The sequence below is a fragment of the Argentina silus genome (genome assembly GCF_951799395.1).
Source record: "Argentina silus genome assembly, chromosome: 2".
Taxonomy (NCBI): Eukaryota; Metazoa; Chordata; class Actinopteri; order Argentiniformes; family Argentinidae; genus Argentina; species Argentina silus.
In genome coordinates this window covers 24,794,208-24,809,207 of record NC_139656.1, presented here as the reverse complement: position 1 = coordinate 24,809,207, position 15,000 = coordinate 24,794,208, and the positions used below count along the sequence as shown (strand labels likewise).

Sequence of the window (15,000 nt, the reverse complement as noted above, 5' to 3'; positions counted from 1 at the left end):
AGCAAAACAGAGGTTACTGTAATGAGGTGCACTGGGGCGAACCACATTATAGTTTAGCTCTGGGTTTAAAGGCATAATCCATAGACTTCCATAGGCTCTATGGAAGAGCCCTCTGTGGGTTTGGGTAGGAGATCAGAAGGTTGGACAGGATTGCAGATCAAATCTCAACTTCCTGAGAACTTGTAAATTCTTCCAGCTTGTAAATTCTGTTCAATTTTCTGGTCTTTTTTTTTTTAGGCTAAGACCTCTTTGTCTTGTAAATTCCTCCCTGTTGATGTCATTGATATTGGTTATTTCCTTGCCATCCCTCCTCACATTCCTCACAGTTTGAGCTCCTATGGTCTTGGTTCTGGGAGGTCGGTATAAGAAACTGGACCTGACCAGAGATCTCTTATCTCTCTACACTGCTGGGACTGAAGCTGGCCTTGGAATGAAGTGAGACAGTGGAGACTGGTGGAAGGTTTCTACCATGTGTGTGTTTGATACCATTCCTCATTCCATTCCATACATTACAATGAGCCTGTCCTGCAATGTCTGGCTCCACCAGCCTCCCTTGAAATGAGATATCTATCACACCTGGACTGAGAGATAGAGAGAGATGAGAGAATGACTTGAATTGAGTCCGGTCAGTCACGCACTGTGCAAAATACTGGACCTAATTCACAGCAGATTTTCAGCCCATGTAGGTCCGAAAGCGATGTCTAACACGTGTGGGTGAACTATCAACAATTGGTTTAAGCTTAGCTGTTGGACACAACTCCAAGGTTGTTGTTTACGTATGACCCTGAGTAAACAACAACCGTGGAGTTGTTTTGAAAGGCTGGTCTGAGCTCTGTTACCCTTAATCATATTCCAGTACATACAGGTTTCATGTTCAGAGCTGTGCGGAGAGGTGTGAGTCAGAGATGAGCTGAGCCAAGGTGAGAGGGATTAGTGTCAAATCTATCTTCACCACATAATTACACTCACATATTAGCAAAAAATCCCCTCCATTGTCTTTGATTGGGTGCGTCATGCTGGGTGCACGGGAGGGCTGACGTGGTGGTGGTCTGACTGAGGTGTGCCAAGTAGCAATTACAGTCAGATGTTCAGAGTTCAATGATCTATCATCTTCTGAAATTTGGCTTATTGACACTGTTCTTGAAACACCTGGCAGAACAATGGTCAATGAAAGGTATTGATGGATAAGGAAGAGTCAATGATGTTCTTTTTCAATGCGTCTTGGGTTTAACTCTCAAAACGTACAGTATACCTACCAGCCCATCAGGGGAGGCGGAAATCGGAGGACGGGATCATTGTAATGCATGGCACGGTATGAGGAATGGTATCAAACACGTGTGTTTGATACCATTCCTCATACCATGCCATGCATTACAATGATCCCGTCCTATGATTTCCACCTCCACCCAGCCTCCATTGCAGCACATGATACAGCTATACACAGTAGGTGTAGTTGCTTTAGAAGGTGGGGACTTGGGCACTAAAACAGTGGATTGGACTGAATCAAGTTTTGGTTTCATTAAGATTGGTATCCTGGTCAGCCAAGTATTCAGCCATTTTTTACTGTGTTTTAATAAGGGGGATTTATTCAAGGGTACGCTGTTTTGGCAAGCTTTTCGAAACTCTTGTCCAAGAAAAACAGTTTATGAAAAACATGTGATTAGAGGTTTTGCGGAGGGCACAGTCCACATGTAAGGGGCTGTTCTGGCTGGCCCTCATGGCAGGAACTCAGTCTACAGTACACAGCAGTCTCCTCTGTTTGGTCACAGTATTACAATGGCAGTCTTTTTGTACTGGATGCATTCCTAAAAAATCTGTCAAATCCTCCTTCATCTTTGTGACAGTTTTGCTGCAGATGGCCCAAAATAAACAGTTTGACAGGAAATAGAGGAACTTGGCTCATGTTTTTAGTTCAATCTTGAGCCAACAAACTCCTTCAGACTCCTTTAACTACAGAGTAAAAAAAAACAAAAAAATGAATTAGAAGTAGAATTACACACCACCCCCTCCAAAGTCGAACGAATACTTTACAAACTGTATTTTGACAAAAACAAGTTTTCTCCCTCTTGTTCTCACTTCTCTTGTGACTGGTTTCGATACATACCGTACATTACAGATTACAGTTAGCTGTCAACATGGGGGTGGGGGGGGGGGGATTGCTATCAAACACAGGTGTTCTGTTCATATGCTGTCACAATGAGTTCACAGTTGTGGATGTGAGGGAAACCGAAACAGGCTGTCGGTCTCCAGCGATGTGAGATGGAACAGAGATGTCTAAAGTGACAGCATGTGTTTTATTCACTTATTGCTCTATTGTCTCAGTCATCTTCCCATCTTCTCTCTCCCTCTCTCTCCTTCCCAATCTCTCTTTCTCTCTCTCTCTCTCTCTCTCTCTCTCCTTCTCAATCTCTCTTTCTCTCTCTCTCTCTCTCTCTCTCTCTCAATCTCTCTCTCTCTCTCTCTCTCTCTCTCTCAATCTCTCTCTCTCTCTCTCTCTCCTTCTCAATCTCTCTTTCTCTCTCTCTCTCTCTCTCTCTCTCTCAATCTCTCCTTCTCAATCTTTCTCTCTCTCTCTCTCTCTCTCCTTCTCAATCTCTCTTTCTCTCTCTCTCTCTCTCTCTCTCAATCTCTCTTTCTCTCTCTCTCTCTCTCTCTCTCTCTCTCTCTCTCTCTCAATCTCTCTTTCTAGCAATGTTGGGCTTTGTTCTTTTATGCTCTCTGTAACTCATGTTGATGCCCTCTGTCTTTATTGCTTATTGGCTTGTTTGTGTTCTTCCTCCTTTGATTCCCTTTACATGTGGTGATTCTTCTATCTCTCTGAGGTTAAAAGTCTGGTCTGCTTCCTGCTTTTAAGTTTTACGCCAATGATGGGAGTGCTATCTGGGGAGTGCAGTGGAGGCTGGTGGAGGCAGAAATAGGAGGACAGGCTTGTAATGAATGGAACAGAATGAGGAACGGTATCAAACCATACCATACCATACCATACCAGACCATACCATACCATACCATGATAGCATTCCTTATTCCGTTCCATGCATTACAATGAGCCAGTCCTCCGATTTCAACCTCCACTAGCCTCCCGCTGCTGTAGTGAGAGGTCAAACTAGACAAGTTTGTGTGGGTTTCTCATGGGACCTAATCATCTTCTTCTGTTATTCTCTGCAGATACAGACACACATGATGTGGCCAGTGAGGGCGCCACTCCCACCCCCACCCCCCCACCTGACCATGAAGAAGACAACTCTCTATATACAGGTAGGCTGAATACGGATATGGATTCAGTTAGTCTAGTCTACATATACAAACATTGGATATATACATATAATAAGCCCAGAGTTTATGGTTCATCACCTTACATACAGACAATTATCTGGTCAAACAAACAGTGGACATCATACCACCCAATGCTGGAGTCACCATTATTATGGTAATAATAGATGGGAAAATCATGAACACCTTAGTATTGAAAACCTTTTCAAAATGCGTATTTATGGTTTACATTTTCAATGCCGTGAAGTGGACCAGTATTAAACACTTGAGGGGAACTGGGAACCAGATTATTCATTTCTGTCAGCCTGTGCAAAAGGACGGGAAAGGATTCCGTGCTGCCGGCAAATCGGAAATGAAACTAATCTGCTCTAATACTTTTACTCCAAGAGTGACGGAAATCCAAAGCCACGGGTGGGAACCAAAAGTCCCAGGTAAGAGATTGTGTTCCCTACGCCAGGGTAAGGCTATAACATCAGTGGATGCCAGTTCAGCAGCAGCAGACCTCAAGTGCGCCTTCCAAAGCCAACATAACTCAATCTCCTCTCCCTCTCCCTCGGTATATTATTGTAAGGGTTTCACTGTCATGGGAGGTATACCGTCATAGAGCAAATAAGCAAATTGATTAAGACGTTCTCTCCGTTCCAGTCCCCCTAGCTCTCTGGCGCGGCCTTGGGGAGTGACGAACAGCACTTACAGGCTGCAGAGATTGGAATTTGATCAAGATTAGAGCTTGAATGGAAGGGTCATGGCCATATTTCACTGCCTGGTTTGCGATTCGAATGCAGCTGTCCAGAGAAAGCCATTCATGTGTGAGAGAGTGTACACAGCCTGGCTGCTGTCTGGACACTGTCCAAAGGCTGTCTGCCAATCAAAACATCAACAAGTCTGATATAAAAAAGACAATTTAGATAAAGATATTTAATTGGATATATTTGAAAGGCTCCATCAAATACACAGATGCGAGTCTTCGCTCCTCTTGAGGCCTGGTACTGTGGATGTAGCATGGAGGCTGATGGGAAGAAGAAGAGGAGCCCTCTTTGTCTCTTTGTTTCTCGAAATGAGAGCACGAAAAACACTCTCTTTTGGATCTGTGTTTCTCCGCCCCACCCACGTCAGCAGCACAACACTGAGAGTGTTAGAGAGAGAGAGAGAGAGAGAGAGAGAGAGAGAGAGAGAGAGAGAGAGAGAGAGAGAGATTATTAGGCCTTGCATGACATGCCAACAGTTTGGGTTAGACCAGAGACGGCCATTAGTTTGAAGCTTGTAAATTTAACCTCATATGAGAAAGAGAGAGAGAGAGAGAGAGAGAGAGAGAGAGAGAGAGAGAGAGAGAGAGAGAGAGAAAGGGTGTCGGGGGGGGGATTTACTTTTGGGATAGGAGGGAGGTAGTTGGGCCTGTCAGGCCAACAGCCATAACGATTGATAGGAACATTACAGCGCCTCTCAGTTTGTCAATTTGCAGAGAAGAGAAGTGCAGACAAGAGGAAAAAAGAGGAGGAGAGGAGAGGAGAGGAGGAGGAGGAGGAGAGGAGAGGCATGGTTAGTGCATCCGCCGCCCATCCCAGCTGCGCTGGGGGGGATAGCTAGAGAATAACAGTACGTTGTCTGTCTGTCTGTCATATTTCACATTTTCATTGTGTGTATGACCCTGAGAGACTGGAGGGGTGCGCGGTGAGAGATGCTGACGAATGGGAGAGAGGGAGAGAGGGAGGGAGGGAGAGAGGGAGAGAGGGAGGGAGGGAGAGAGCGGAGGCGGGGAATTGGCTGTTACAGATAATGGGAGAATGGGAAAGATATGGGGAATCAGGGAAGGAGGCCGATAAGGAAACCATTTGAAAACGGTCGAGAGAAAATGGGAAGAGGGAAAGGTGTCGCTGACTGTATTAGCGTCAGACAACGCCACCGCCGTGGAGCGTTCACAAGCCGCGGCGTGAGGTGACTGGTTATTGCCACGCTGGCAATGAGCACGTGTTACTGCTGCTACCGGGGAGTATTCCCATTGGACATGTCTATTAACTATGTGTACAGTATGTCAACACGCAATATTATGATACCAGGACCATCTATCCATTAACACAGACAATGGCTGTGTTATCTTTGGTGGGATCCCTTTTGTCTGCCTCCTAAATGAGGGGGTGGGTGGAGGGGTGGGGGGGTGGTGGGAGAGATAATTTCCATGGTGATTATCACAAGCTCAGGGCAAATAACTAGCATTGATTTTAAGATAAATGCATGATGCAAACCTGTTTGCCTAATTTAGTTTTTTCTTTTATATTATACTGGCTGTATAATACCTATGCTTCATAAGGGAGATCCCAGATGTGCCACAGACACATAAATCATCCGTGTGTTTAAGAAAAACCCACACAAACATGAATCATTAATTAACGTACTAACGAGGCAGTGTTTGTTGCTGGTCGTATCTATGGAGATCCTGCATTATTCGTGCCTTCATAAACATCTGTGGCGGTTGAGCTTGTGTTTGTTTTCTTGTATTGTTTGCCCTGGCTCCGAGCCAGCGTGGAGCTTGAGCTTTGAGTAGGAAAACAATCATTTTCACTCCTTGACTCTTTGTCTCATGTATTTGAGTCCTCGTCCTCATTTTGACTTTGTTTACGGCCCCTCAGACATACATGTTTCTCTCTCTCTGTGTCTGTTTCTTTCTGACATCTGTTGCTCTGGTACAGTAACATTAGTCTTGGAGCGGTATTGGACCGCCCGGCGGACCTGTGAAATGTACCGTCGAAATGATCAACTCCGCACTCTGAAATGTGCGCCGCACCTGCTGTTATGTTTGAGGCCACACGTGTGTGAGGTCAGCTCTCCCGGTGGACCTCTACATCATATTTATCACATTAGCCTCGCCGCGCTGCGCTGCGTTTGTTTAGGCAGCTGGGGTCTCGGAGCGCTCCCTGTGAGAGCCAGTGTGTTTGTGTAGTAGGCGACCCGTTGGGGTCCGCACCGAGAGGCCGGCCACTGTGATGTGGTGTGTGAGGCCCCTCATCTTCCTCTCAACCACCGAGGTCAGTAGGCACACATTATCCTCTGCTATGGAAAGGCATTTGACACCCAACTCACAGGATGCCGTTTGGATGTATTGACATTGATCCCTTTTGTTTCAGGGAATGGGCGGAAGAGTTGTCAAGAAAGTAAAGTTCACCCGGAAATCCTCTCAACACACTCTGTCACAGGAGAGGATTTGTAAGAGAATGAGATATTGCAATGGGAGACATGTCTCCTGGCTTAAGTGCTTGCTTGACACCCTCCGCCTCGTGACCTTGAGATTTTTTAATGACTTCCATTCCTCACCATCAAGCCTCGCCAGGGCCTTGATATAAAGCCGAGATAAAACCTCAAAGAGAATTATTGAGGAGCTAACACTTAAAACAATCTTCTAAAACGACACCAATGAATATGTAATGCTGTCAGAAGGACCCATGCTTCAATTTACATACCGCATAGAAGCCCCATGACTCTACATACACGTTGGACATTTTACCATCTTATTTTTGAATAATTTCTCCATAAGGTGGACTATGGATTCCCCCGCAGCGTATGTGTGAAATGGGAATGTATACAACAGCAGTGATAACAATGTTCTCGTGTGGGCTTGTGGACCCTATTACAGCTAAGCAGTATGTACTGTTTATATCCTAATCTGACAAGCAGGACATTATTATGAGGATGGATGAATGAGGAGACTGCAGGTGGGTGTACTGCAGGAAGGAGCAGGGATGCTCTCACTGGGGGATGGAGGGGCTGAGAGAGATGGAGAGGAACAAGAGGGAGGGTGATAGAGGGTGAGAATGGAAGTGGGCGAAATAAAAGGAGTAAAAGTGACAGGAGAAATGGGGTGTGTGAATCGGAGGCTAGAATACAGGCTTAGTGACAAATCGGGCCTGTGTCCTGGGTATTACACACAGTCACTTTTCCTCTGTACAGTCCATGTATTGTTTTATCCTTCATCTTCTATAGGACCAAGCAGCTGGTACTGTGAGGTAATCAGGGAGACATAGAAGGAGAGCCAGGGACGAATGCTATGTGTGTGTCCGCCATGAATGCGTGCATGCGTGCATGTGTGCATGCGTGCGTGTGTGTGTCTGTGTGTGTGTGTGTGTGTGCACACATGCACGTGTGTGTGTGTTTGTGTGTGTGTGTGTGTGTGTGTGTGTGTGTGTGTGTGTGTGCGCACGTGTGTGTGTGCGCACGTGTGTGTGTGTTTGTGTGTGTGTGTGCGCGCGCATGTGTGTGTGTGTGTGTGTGTGTGTGCACGTGCATGTGTGTGTGTGTGTGTGTGTGTGTGTGTGTGTGTGTGTGTGTGTGTGTATGTGTGTGTGTGCACGTGCATGTGTGTGTGTGTGTGTGTGTGTGTGTGTGTGTGTGTGTGTGTATGTGTGTGTAATGTAAAAAGGAGAAGGAATGGAAAAACAAGATGTTTTATACACAGAGGAATGTGCTGAGGGTTATTCTGTGAGTACCCATATTTGACTGGTTGTTTACCATGCTGCTCCTTGCTGCGCTGTGCTGTACTGGTTCCAGCCCTGGTCTCCTTCCATCTGGGAGCATTCAGCTAAGCCGCCAGTGGCACACTCAGGGGCAATTAAAGGGGTTTGAGGCCGGAGCTGGGGGCAGGGAATGCTCTCTCACTACAGACGGGGAAGGGGGGGGGGGGCAGGATACTGAAGCTACTGCACTGTATATGTATGCAGAAAGAGAGAGAGAGAGAGAGAGAGAGAGAGAGGTGAGAGAGGGAGGGAGGCGGTGGGAGGGAGAGAGAGAGAGAGAGGTGAGAGAGGGAGGGAGGCGGTGGGAGGGAGAGAGAGAGAGAGAGAGAGAGAGAGGGAGAGAGAGAGAGAGAGAGAGAGAGAGAGAGAGAGAGAGAGAGAGAGAGGGAGAGAGGGAGACAGAGAGAGAGAGAGAGAGAGATTATTCGGCCTTCCAACAGTTATACAGCCATAAACATACATTTTCCCCTTAGTTAAGTGCTTTTGAAGAGTACAAAACCAAGGCAGCTTTAATGCTCAGAAGCCATTGGAAGCTGGCAATAAAATATAATACACCGGCATTTTCCTCACTGTAGCATAACGTGCAAGCCTATCAGTAGGTTTGTGTGTCACGGAAATATTTTATGACAAAGAGAAACGTTTTTTTTAATTTAGTGTGGTTCGTACATAAATGGTAACTTCTGAAATGTGAAATGAAACTTGATTCCTCACAAGTATGTCGTTAGTCCGCCAGCAGAGGGAGCGCTTGTGCTGTTCATGACTATGATCCAGGCCAGACATTAAGCTTGGAATGATTCCACTGTGTTTCTCAAGTCAACCCATAAAGCCCATATACAAGTGATGACATACTCTCGACACTTTGATGATGAATATGAGAGGGGTTTAGCTTAGTTTTCAAATATGACATGATTTTTTCCCCCACCGTTTATTTCCATTTGAGCCAACACTTTATAATTCAAAGGCTACATAATATGACTAAATGTATTAATAAACTGACAATAGTAATCAACAAATGTACGCCAATTTTGGGTAAATACACATTTATAATATACTTTTAACATGTCGTCTAGTTTGCCATTGAAATGTTCAGAGGTTTCAAGTGTCGATTTGCAAATATTCTTTTAGATCTAATCCTTGATTATGAGATGAGTAACACTGCTCCTGGCTAATATTCACAAAAGTGAATTTTAATTGGCTCATTTAGATAATATCTTGTGCCCAAGCGAGCCGCATGCCGGATTTAAAGGGCAGATAAGCACATAGGGTGAGACACCTTAGTTCACACGGTCGTTTTAAATACAGCTCTGTGTTTCCCTATGTGGGCTTAACGACGCTGCAGTCCTTTTGAATTTCCAATGAATAGCAGCATGTAGAGGGAGCACCCTGTTCCTCAAACAATCCCATTCACTTTAGAAACCCACAGAGAAGACATCATTTGTTGTAGTACTTCTGTTACTGCTGTAGTTGTTTGAGTAGCCTTGTAAAAATAATGCAGCCTAGATGAATTGTTAACTGTGTAATTGTAATCAACTGTTTTGACAACAGCATAGAGAGAAATATTCTCAAAAAAAGTGTGTTTTGTTTTGTTTTGTTTTTAACTAACCACACATTAAAGCAAGATAGGCCTCCAACAACACCGTCTAAAATCAAGTGAACACATATGATAATGTGTTGTAATTTGACTGTGTAAATCACTTTATAACAATTTAAAACTTTTAGTAACAGTCGCATTTGTTCGGTCGTCCCGTTTTGAAATAAACTGGTTGCCTCTATGGCAAACCCCATTGCTGGACTCATTGGGAGGAGTGGCGCATACGGCGCATACCATTGAGCAGCAGCCCTCACTGAGCGCTGTGGGTTTCATACATCCTTACAGCCCGAAGTGCTCGGAGTCGGGTGAGCGCTTATGGGGTTGGAAAACTACGCATTGAAACCAGAAAGGTGACTGAAGTTGGACATTCTGAATTTTGGACTCAGCCATTTCACTTCTGCTAAAGAAAACCCACGGAGTTATTCGGGGACTCGCTCCCGCTATACCCCAGTGCAGCGAACAGCGGTAGAGAGGAGACGGCGTGGTATTTTACTGAAGAAGGAAGCAGAACATCTATGAAAATTCTTGGTATTTAGATTGAATAGACCACACTAATTATTTGTGGATTACATAATTAGTCCCCGTCCTCAGCGGCTTTGGAATGATGCCTGCGCGTTCTATGGGAATTTACATTCTACTCGGATTTCTTCACATTTGCTCAGGTAAAGACAGCGTTATTTAATTTTAGGTTACTTTATTTTCACTTTGACATTGGAAAAAAAAGTTGAAAAGTCGCATTTCAGATGTGTGTGTGTGTGTGTGTGTGTGTGTGTGTGTGTGTGTGTGTGTGTGTGTGTGTGTGTGTGTGTGTGAGAGAGAGAGAGAGAGAGAGAGAGAGAGAATGGAATTAATACAATAGATCAGAATACAATCTATTGACTTCCATAAAGTTTTTTATCTTGCCCATATATGCTTTTCATTTCATTGGCGGTGCTCTGAACCAACGGCCCTTGGTCAGCAGCGTGCCTGCCAGCTGACAGGATATATGTCCAGTGTAATAAAGGTGTGATTATGAGTCAGAGCAATCCTCATCACCAGAGATAAGGACTGAGAACAAATTCCACTGTTTTATTATCCTCTCTCTAGGGTTATTCTCTGTCTTGTGCCAATATCTCCACTATCAGTGTTACCGTTAGATAAAAACGTGTGTGTGCGTGTGTGTGCGTGTGTGTGTGTGTGTGTGTGTGTGTGTGTGCGTGTCTTCTCCAGCAAGACTATGTGAAGGGTTGAAGTGAGACTCAGTCCATACTCCATTGGCTGTGAGATCAGTAGTGGAGCAGGTTATTGTATGTGTGTGTGAGAGAGAGAGAGAGAGAGAGAGAGAGAGACCCACCCACCCACCCACAGGTCAGTGGGGAGAGGCCTAATGAAGTCACATTAACACTGCGGCTGGTTTGAACAGGCGAGGCTTGTGTACATACCCATGACCTGGGACTGGCCAACATTGATAGGGTTCATCACTAACACAGTTAGTTAACACACACTCACTACAACACTGAGGAGGACAGAGACGTATGGAACACATACACACTCTTTATTTCCCATCATTGGCCTCTTTTTTTCTTGCTCGCTGCCCTTGTGTGACAAACGAGACTTAGCGCAGACTTTCATGATAGGACTTAAAGGGATGGTTCAGCCTATTTTTATGTTTACATGAAATATCATCTTACCCAGAGTTGTCCTCATAGACCAGTCGTGAAAGCTTATCCAGTTCTCCGTTCTCCACTTTGCTACCACAGCAAGTTTCTCTGAGGAGATTTTGGCATTTGTCATTTCAACAATGCTAACTTAAGTGCCGTCAGAATCCTGTCTATTAGAGAAGGCGGACGCTGCTAACTGTTAGCCTGTGCTGCGGTAGCAAAGTGAAGAAGATGAGAACGAGAGAAGCGATCACTGTTGGTCTATGAGGACAACTCAGAGGAAGATGATATTTCACCTCGACATGAAAATAGGCTGAACCGTCCCTTTAAGCTCTGTCCTGTGTTTGAGTGTGTATTAGAAGCAGCCCGGTATCAGCTTTATCTATGTCACGGCTCTAATGTGTTAAGGAAGTGCTGATGACAGGGGGAGATGCACTCATGCACACATCAATGACCCTTTAGAGGCTGTTTGAGCTGGGCGCGTGTGTGTGTGTGTGTGTGTGTGTGTGTGTGTGTGTGTTTACGGTCCCCTTATCACTCCACAGATTAGAGGGACGCTGGAGGTAATTGGCCCACGATAGCTCGGAGGCTTACATACCTCCTCTACTTTTCAAAGTGCTCCCTGTTTACTAAACCTGATGGTTTTCAGGTGTTTCGCTCCTCCATAGATTTGCCTACCACCCTATTTGGAAAGGTATTTGAATTATGCCACCTATTCTTGTATCTCCCTCTCAACGACACCATAACAGACAACAGCCGCCCCCCCCCCCGCCATTTGCAACACAATGGGACCCGTGCAGGTGTCCTGCTCCCAGGCTTCATATTGTAGCACAGAGCAGCTTTGTGTGAAACGCTTGGAAAATGCCCCCCTTATGACAATTTCATCACTGAATAATAAATAAATGTAGCCATTGTAATTGAGTAATCTATAACAGTGTAAATGATGTCCATTAGGAATATTCCTGTATGAACGTTCCTCCCCACAAATCCTGATTATGCATCCCTGGAGTGCCAATACGATGCCGCTAAGCTGCTCTCGCCCTGTCCCGCACCTCCCTCCTTCCCTCCCTCCCTCCCTCCCTCCCTCCCTCCCTCCCTCTGTGTTGTAAACAGCAACCTCCTAATGAAGGTTCTCATAAACACTCTGTCTTAAACAGGAATCTTTCCCAAGAGGAGTTAGATCTTTGTTTTCCCCTCCTTTGATTTTTTTAAATTAAAATTTTCTTATCTGGGATTGTTGTTTCAAACACTGCCCGTAAATCTAGTCTTGTTGAATGTGAAAAATTGGCCTGAAACAACACAAGCCTGTCCAGGCCATGTTTGGCCTTGAGACTACCTCATCCATGCGTGATGGGTCACTCGGGTGCCAGATATCTCCTTCTGAAGACATGTCAAGAGAGCGAGAGAGAGTGGGAGAGGAGGAGGGAAGAGAATGAGGGAAGTGGAGCACTGAGTGTTCTGTCATTGGCCCCCACAGTCTTGAGTGTTGAGTGTTTCCAGAGGGAGGGAGGGAAGGAGGGAGGGAGGATAAGGGGGAGAGTGGTGGATGGGTGGGTGGCTAGAAGACACCTGGCCAACTGGGGATAGCTGAGCACAGAGATCAAAGGTCACATGTACCCCCTGCTCTTGCTGGTGAGATGCCACCCGTGGCAGTGAGAGGGACTGCAGCGTGCTGTTGTTGTTGTTGTTGTTGTTGTTGTTGTTGTTGGTATCACCACCCAGTGGAGCCACAGTACAGAGTGTGTATGGAACACCGCTCCAAGGGAGAAGCTGACCTGCTATGTCATCCCATATGCTAATGAGCCCCCCCCCCACACGCCCCCCGCTCCAAAGTCTTTTTTGATGCTGACAGTGATGAGCCGATGTTTCTGCACTAATGAGGACTCCTCTGCCACGGATGACGAGGCTGACGGGACATCTTGTGCACTAAAGAGGCTCTCTTTGATATCCCCCCTTTTTCTTGACGGACTTGTCAGTTTCCTTCTGTTCTTCCTCCGGAATAGGAAACTAATGAGGGAGAATAAGCAGAGGGCCAGATTGAATGGAATGCGTCTCTCTTCTGCTTTTTGGAGTCTTTTATCTGCTGGATACCACTGCTGGGTGATATGAGAGGGAGGGAGGAAAGGAGGGAGGGAGGGAGGGTGAGAGGGTGAGAGGGAAGGAGGGAGGGAGAGAGAGAGAGAGAGAGAGAGAGAGTGGGAGCAGGGTGAGAGTGAGAGAGAGGGAGAGCGAGAGGGAGAGAAAGAGAAGAGAGGAGTGTGTGTAATCCCCCTCTCCAGTTTCTTCTTCTTCTCTGAGTACTCGTACCCCTCCTTGCGGCTGTTCGCCGGTTCCTTCACACTGGCTGAAGTCTGCTGAAATGGTTGTGTTTGTTTTAAAGGAAACGGCACACAGCTCAAGCTAAATGTAGCGTTCAGTCACTCGCTTGTGTACTCTCTCTCTCTCTCTCTCTCTCTCTCTCTCTCTCTCTCTCTCTCTCTCTTGCCGGCAACGATTTTGGCACAATTTTTCAACCACACTATAATGTATTTTTTTTTTTTTAAAGCAATTTGTTTCTCCCCTTCTCTTGATTTTTTTGGGGGGGGTATTTTAAACTTGCTTTTTTTTTTATGAATGTTTGTACTGTGCCTGCAGTGTTTTTGTTGAGAGTTGAGGTGGAGGTGACACAAGTATGGAAGATTATGTTCTTACCTACCTTTTCTTCCTACCTTTTGGTTGCTTGTCCTAACACACTCCCTCCTGACTCACACTCAGCCAAACAATGCTCCACAGTCACAGCTCCCGTGGACATCAAGCGGTGACAAATGGGACACTGTTGGCCAGGTGTGTTGCAAAGTCAATAAAAAGCCACTCGACGAGACACTCACAGAGGACTGGAGTATCTGTCTGAACACTAAAGACAGTGATTGTTTTATCACCCTCCTCCAGTAAAGACAGAGAGCTGCCATAAACCACAGCTGATAAACAATACACAATAGACTTGTGTAACTTGTAACCATGGTTTTTCTGTTTTATCCTCTTGGATGCTGGGTCAATCTGTCATGCTGTTTGAAGGTTAACACAAAGTACAGAGCACTTACCTTTTTACATAAGAGAGTCATATAATATAGAATTAATTATAATTATCCTGCCGTGTTGCATCATTCTGACAGGGTTGTTAGTCGCTAAGAATATCTGTTATTATTTGTTTTTCTCACATTTAGAAATCATTTTGTCCTTCCTTCTAGATACGTTGTTTGAAAGCCTTCTTGTATTTGTGTGTGTATGTGTGTATGTGTGTATATGTATGTGTGTGTGTGTGTGTGTGTGTGTGTGTGTGTGTGTGTCTGTGTGTGTGTCTGTGTGTGTGCGCATGTGTCATAGTGTTTGTGTTTACTGGTTTGTGTGTGTGTTTGTGTGTGTGTGAGAGTTGTCAGAGCTCTGGTAAAAGCAGTGTTTCCTGATTGCTTTCCTTGTTTACGTGGCGGTTTCCTGGGGTGCTTAGTGAGCTGTGAGGCCAAGCATGACGGCCAACACCGAGGTGGGGAAGTGATGGTGAGCTTTAACAAGTGCCTGTTGGGCTAGAGTTCAAAGGTCATCACACACACACATACACACACACACATACACACACACACCTACTACTCTGTTTTAAGGAGGATCAGCGCACTGTCTGCATGCCCCAAAGGAGCGCCTGGAATGTGTGTCTGAATAAGTGTTCCTGGCCTGGGGGCACAGAGCTCCCCCCCCCCTGCCTCCCCCCTCTCCAGCCTCCCCCATCTCCTCCACCAGCCAGCCAGCCTCCTCCTCCTCTCCCGGTGCTGTGGGGCCTCAGTCTGCTCTTGTGAATCCTGGGACCTGAAGTAAACCTCACAGCTCCTCTCAAAAGAACAACTGTCAAGTGACCCCAAACCAAACAGAGCCCCTTCAGCATTCCAACTGTCTACGCTACGCTGGGTCTGTCTGTTGATCTGGATTTACCATTAGCCTTTCAAGCTAAAGAATGCTAACCGGC

General features: G+C 45.7%; 1 protein-coding gene across 1 annotated transcript in view; it reads left to right on the top strand.

Moving 5' to 3' along the window:
* The window catches only part of LOC310824976 (roundabout homolog 1-like), a gene marked incomplete at its 5' end in the record, with an annotated part of 127,997 nt that overhangs the window by 14,119 nt on the left and 98,878 nt on the right, over positions 1 to 15,000 (top strand). Inside the window, one exon of the mRNA XM_083697354.1 lies at positions 3,166 to 3,255. Coding sequence (XP_083553480.1) covers positions 3,166 to 3,255 — 90 coding nt within the window. The remainder of the gene's footprint in view (positions 1 to 3,165; positions 3,256 to 15,000) is intronic.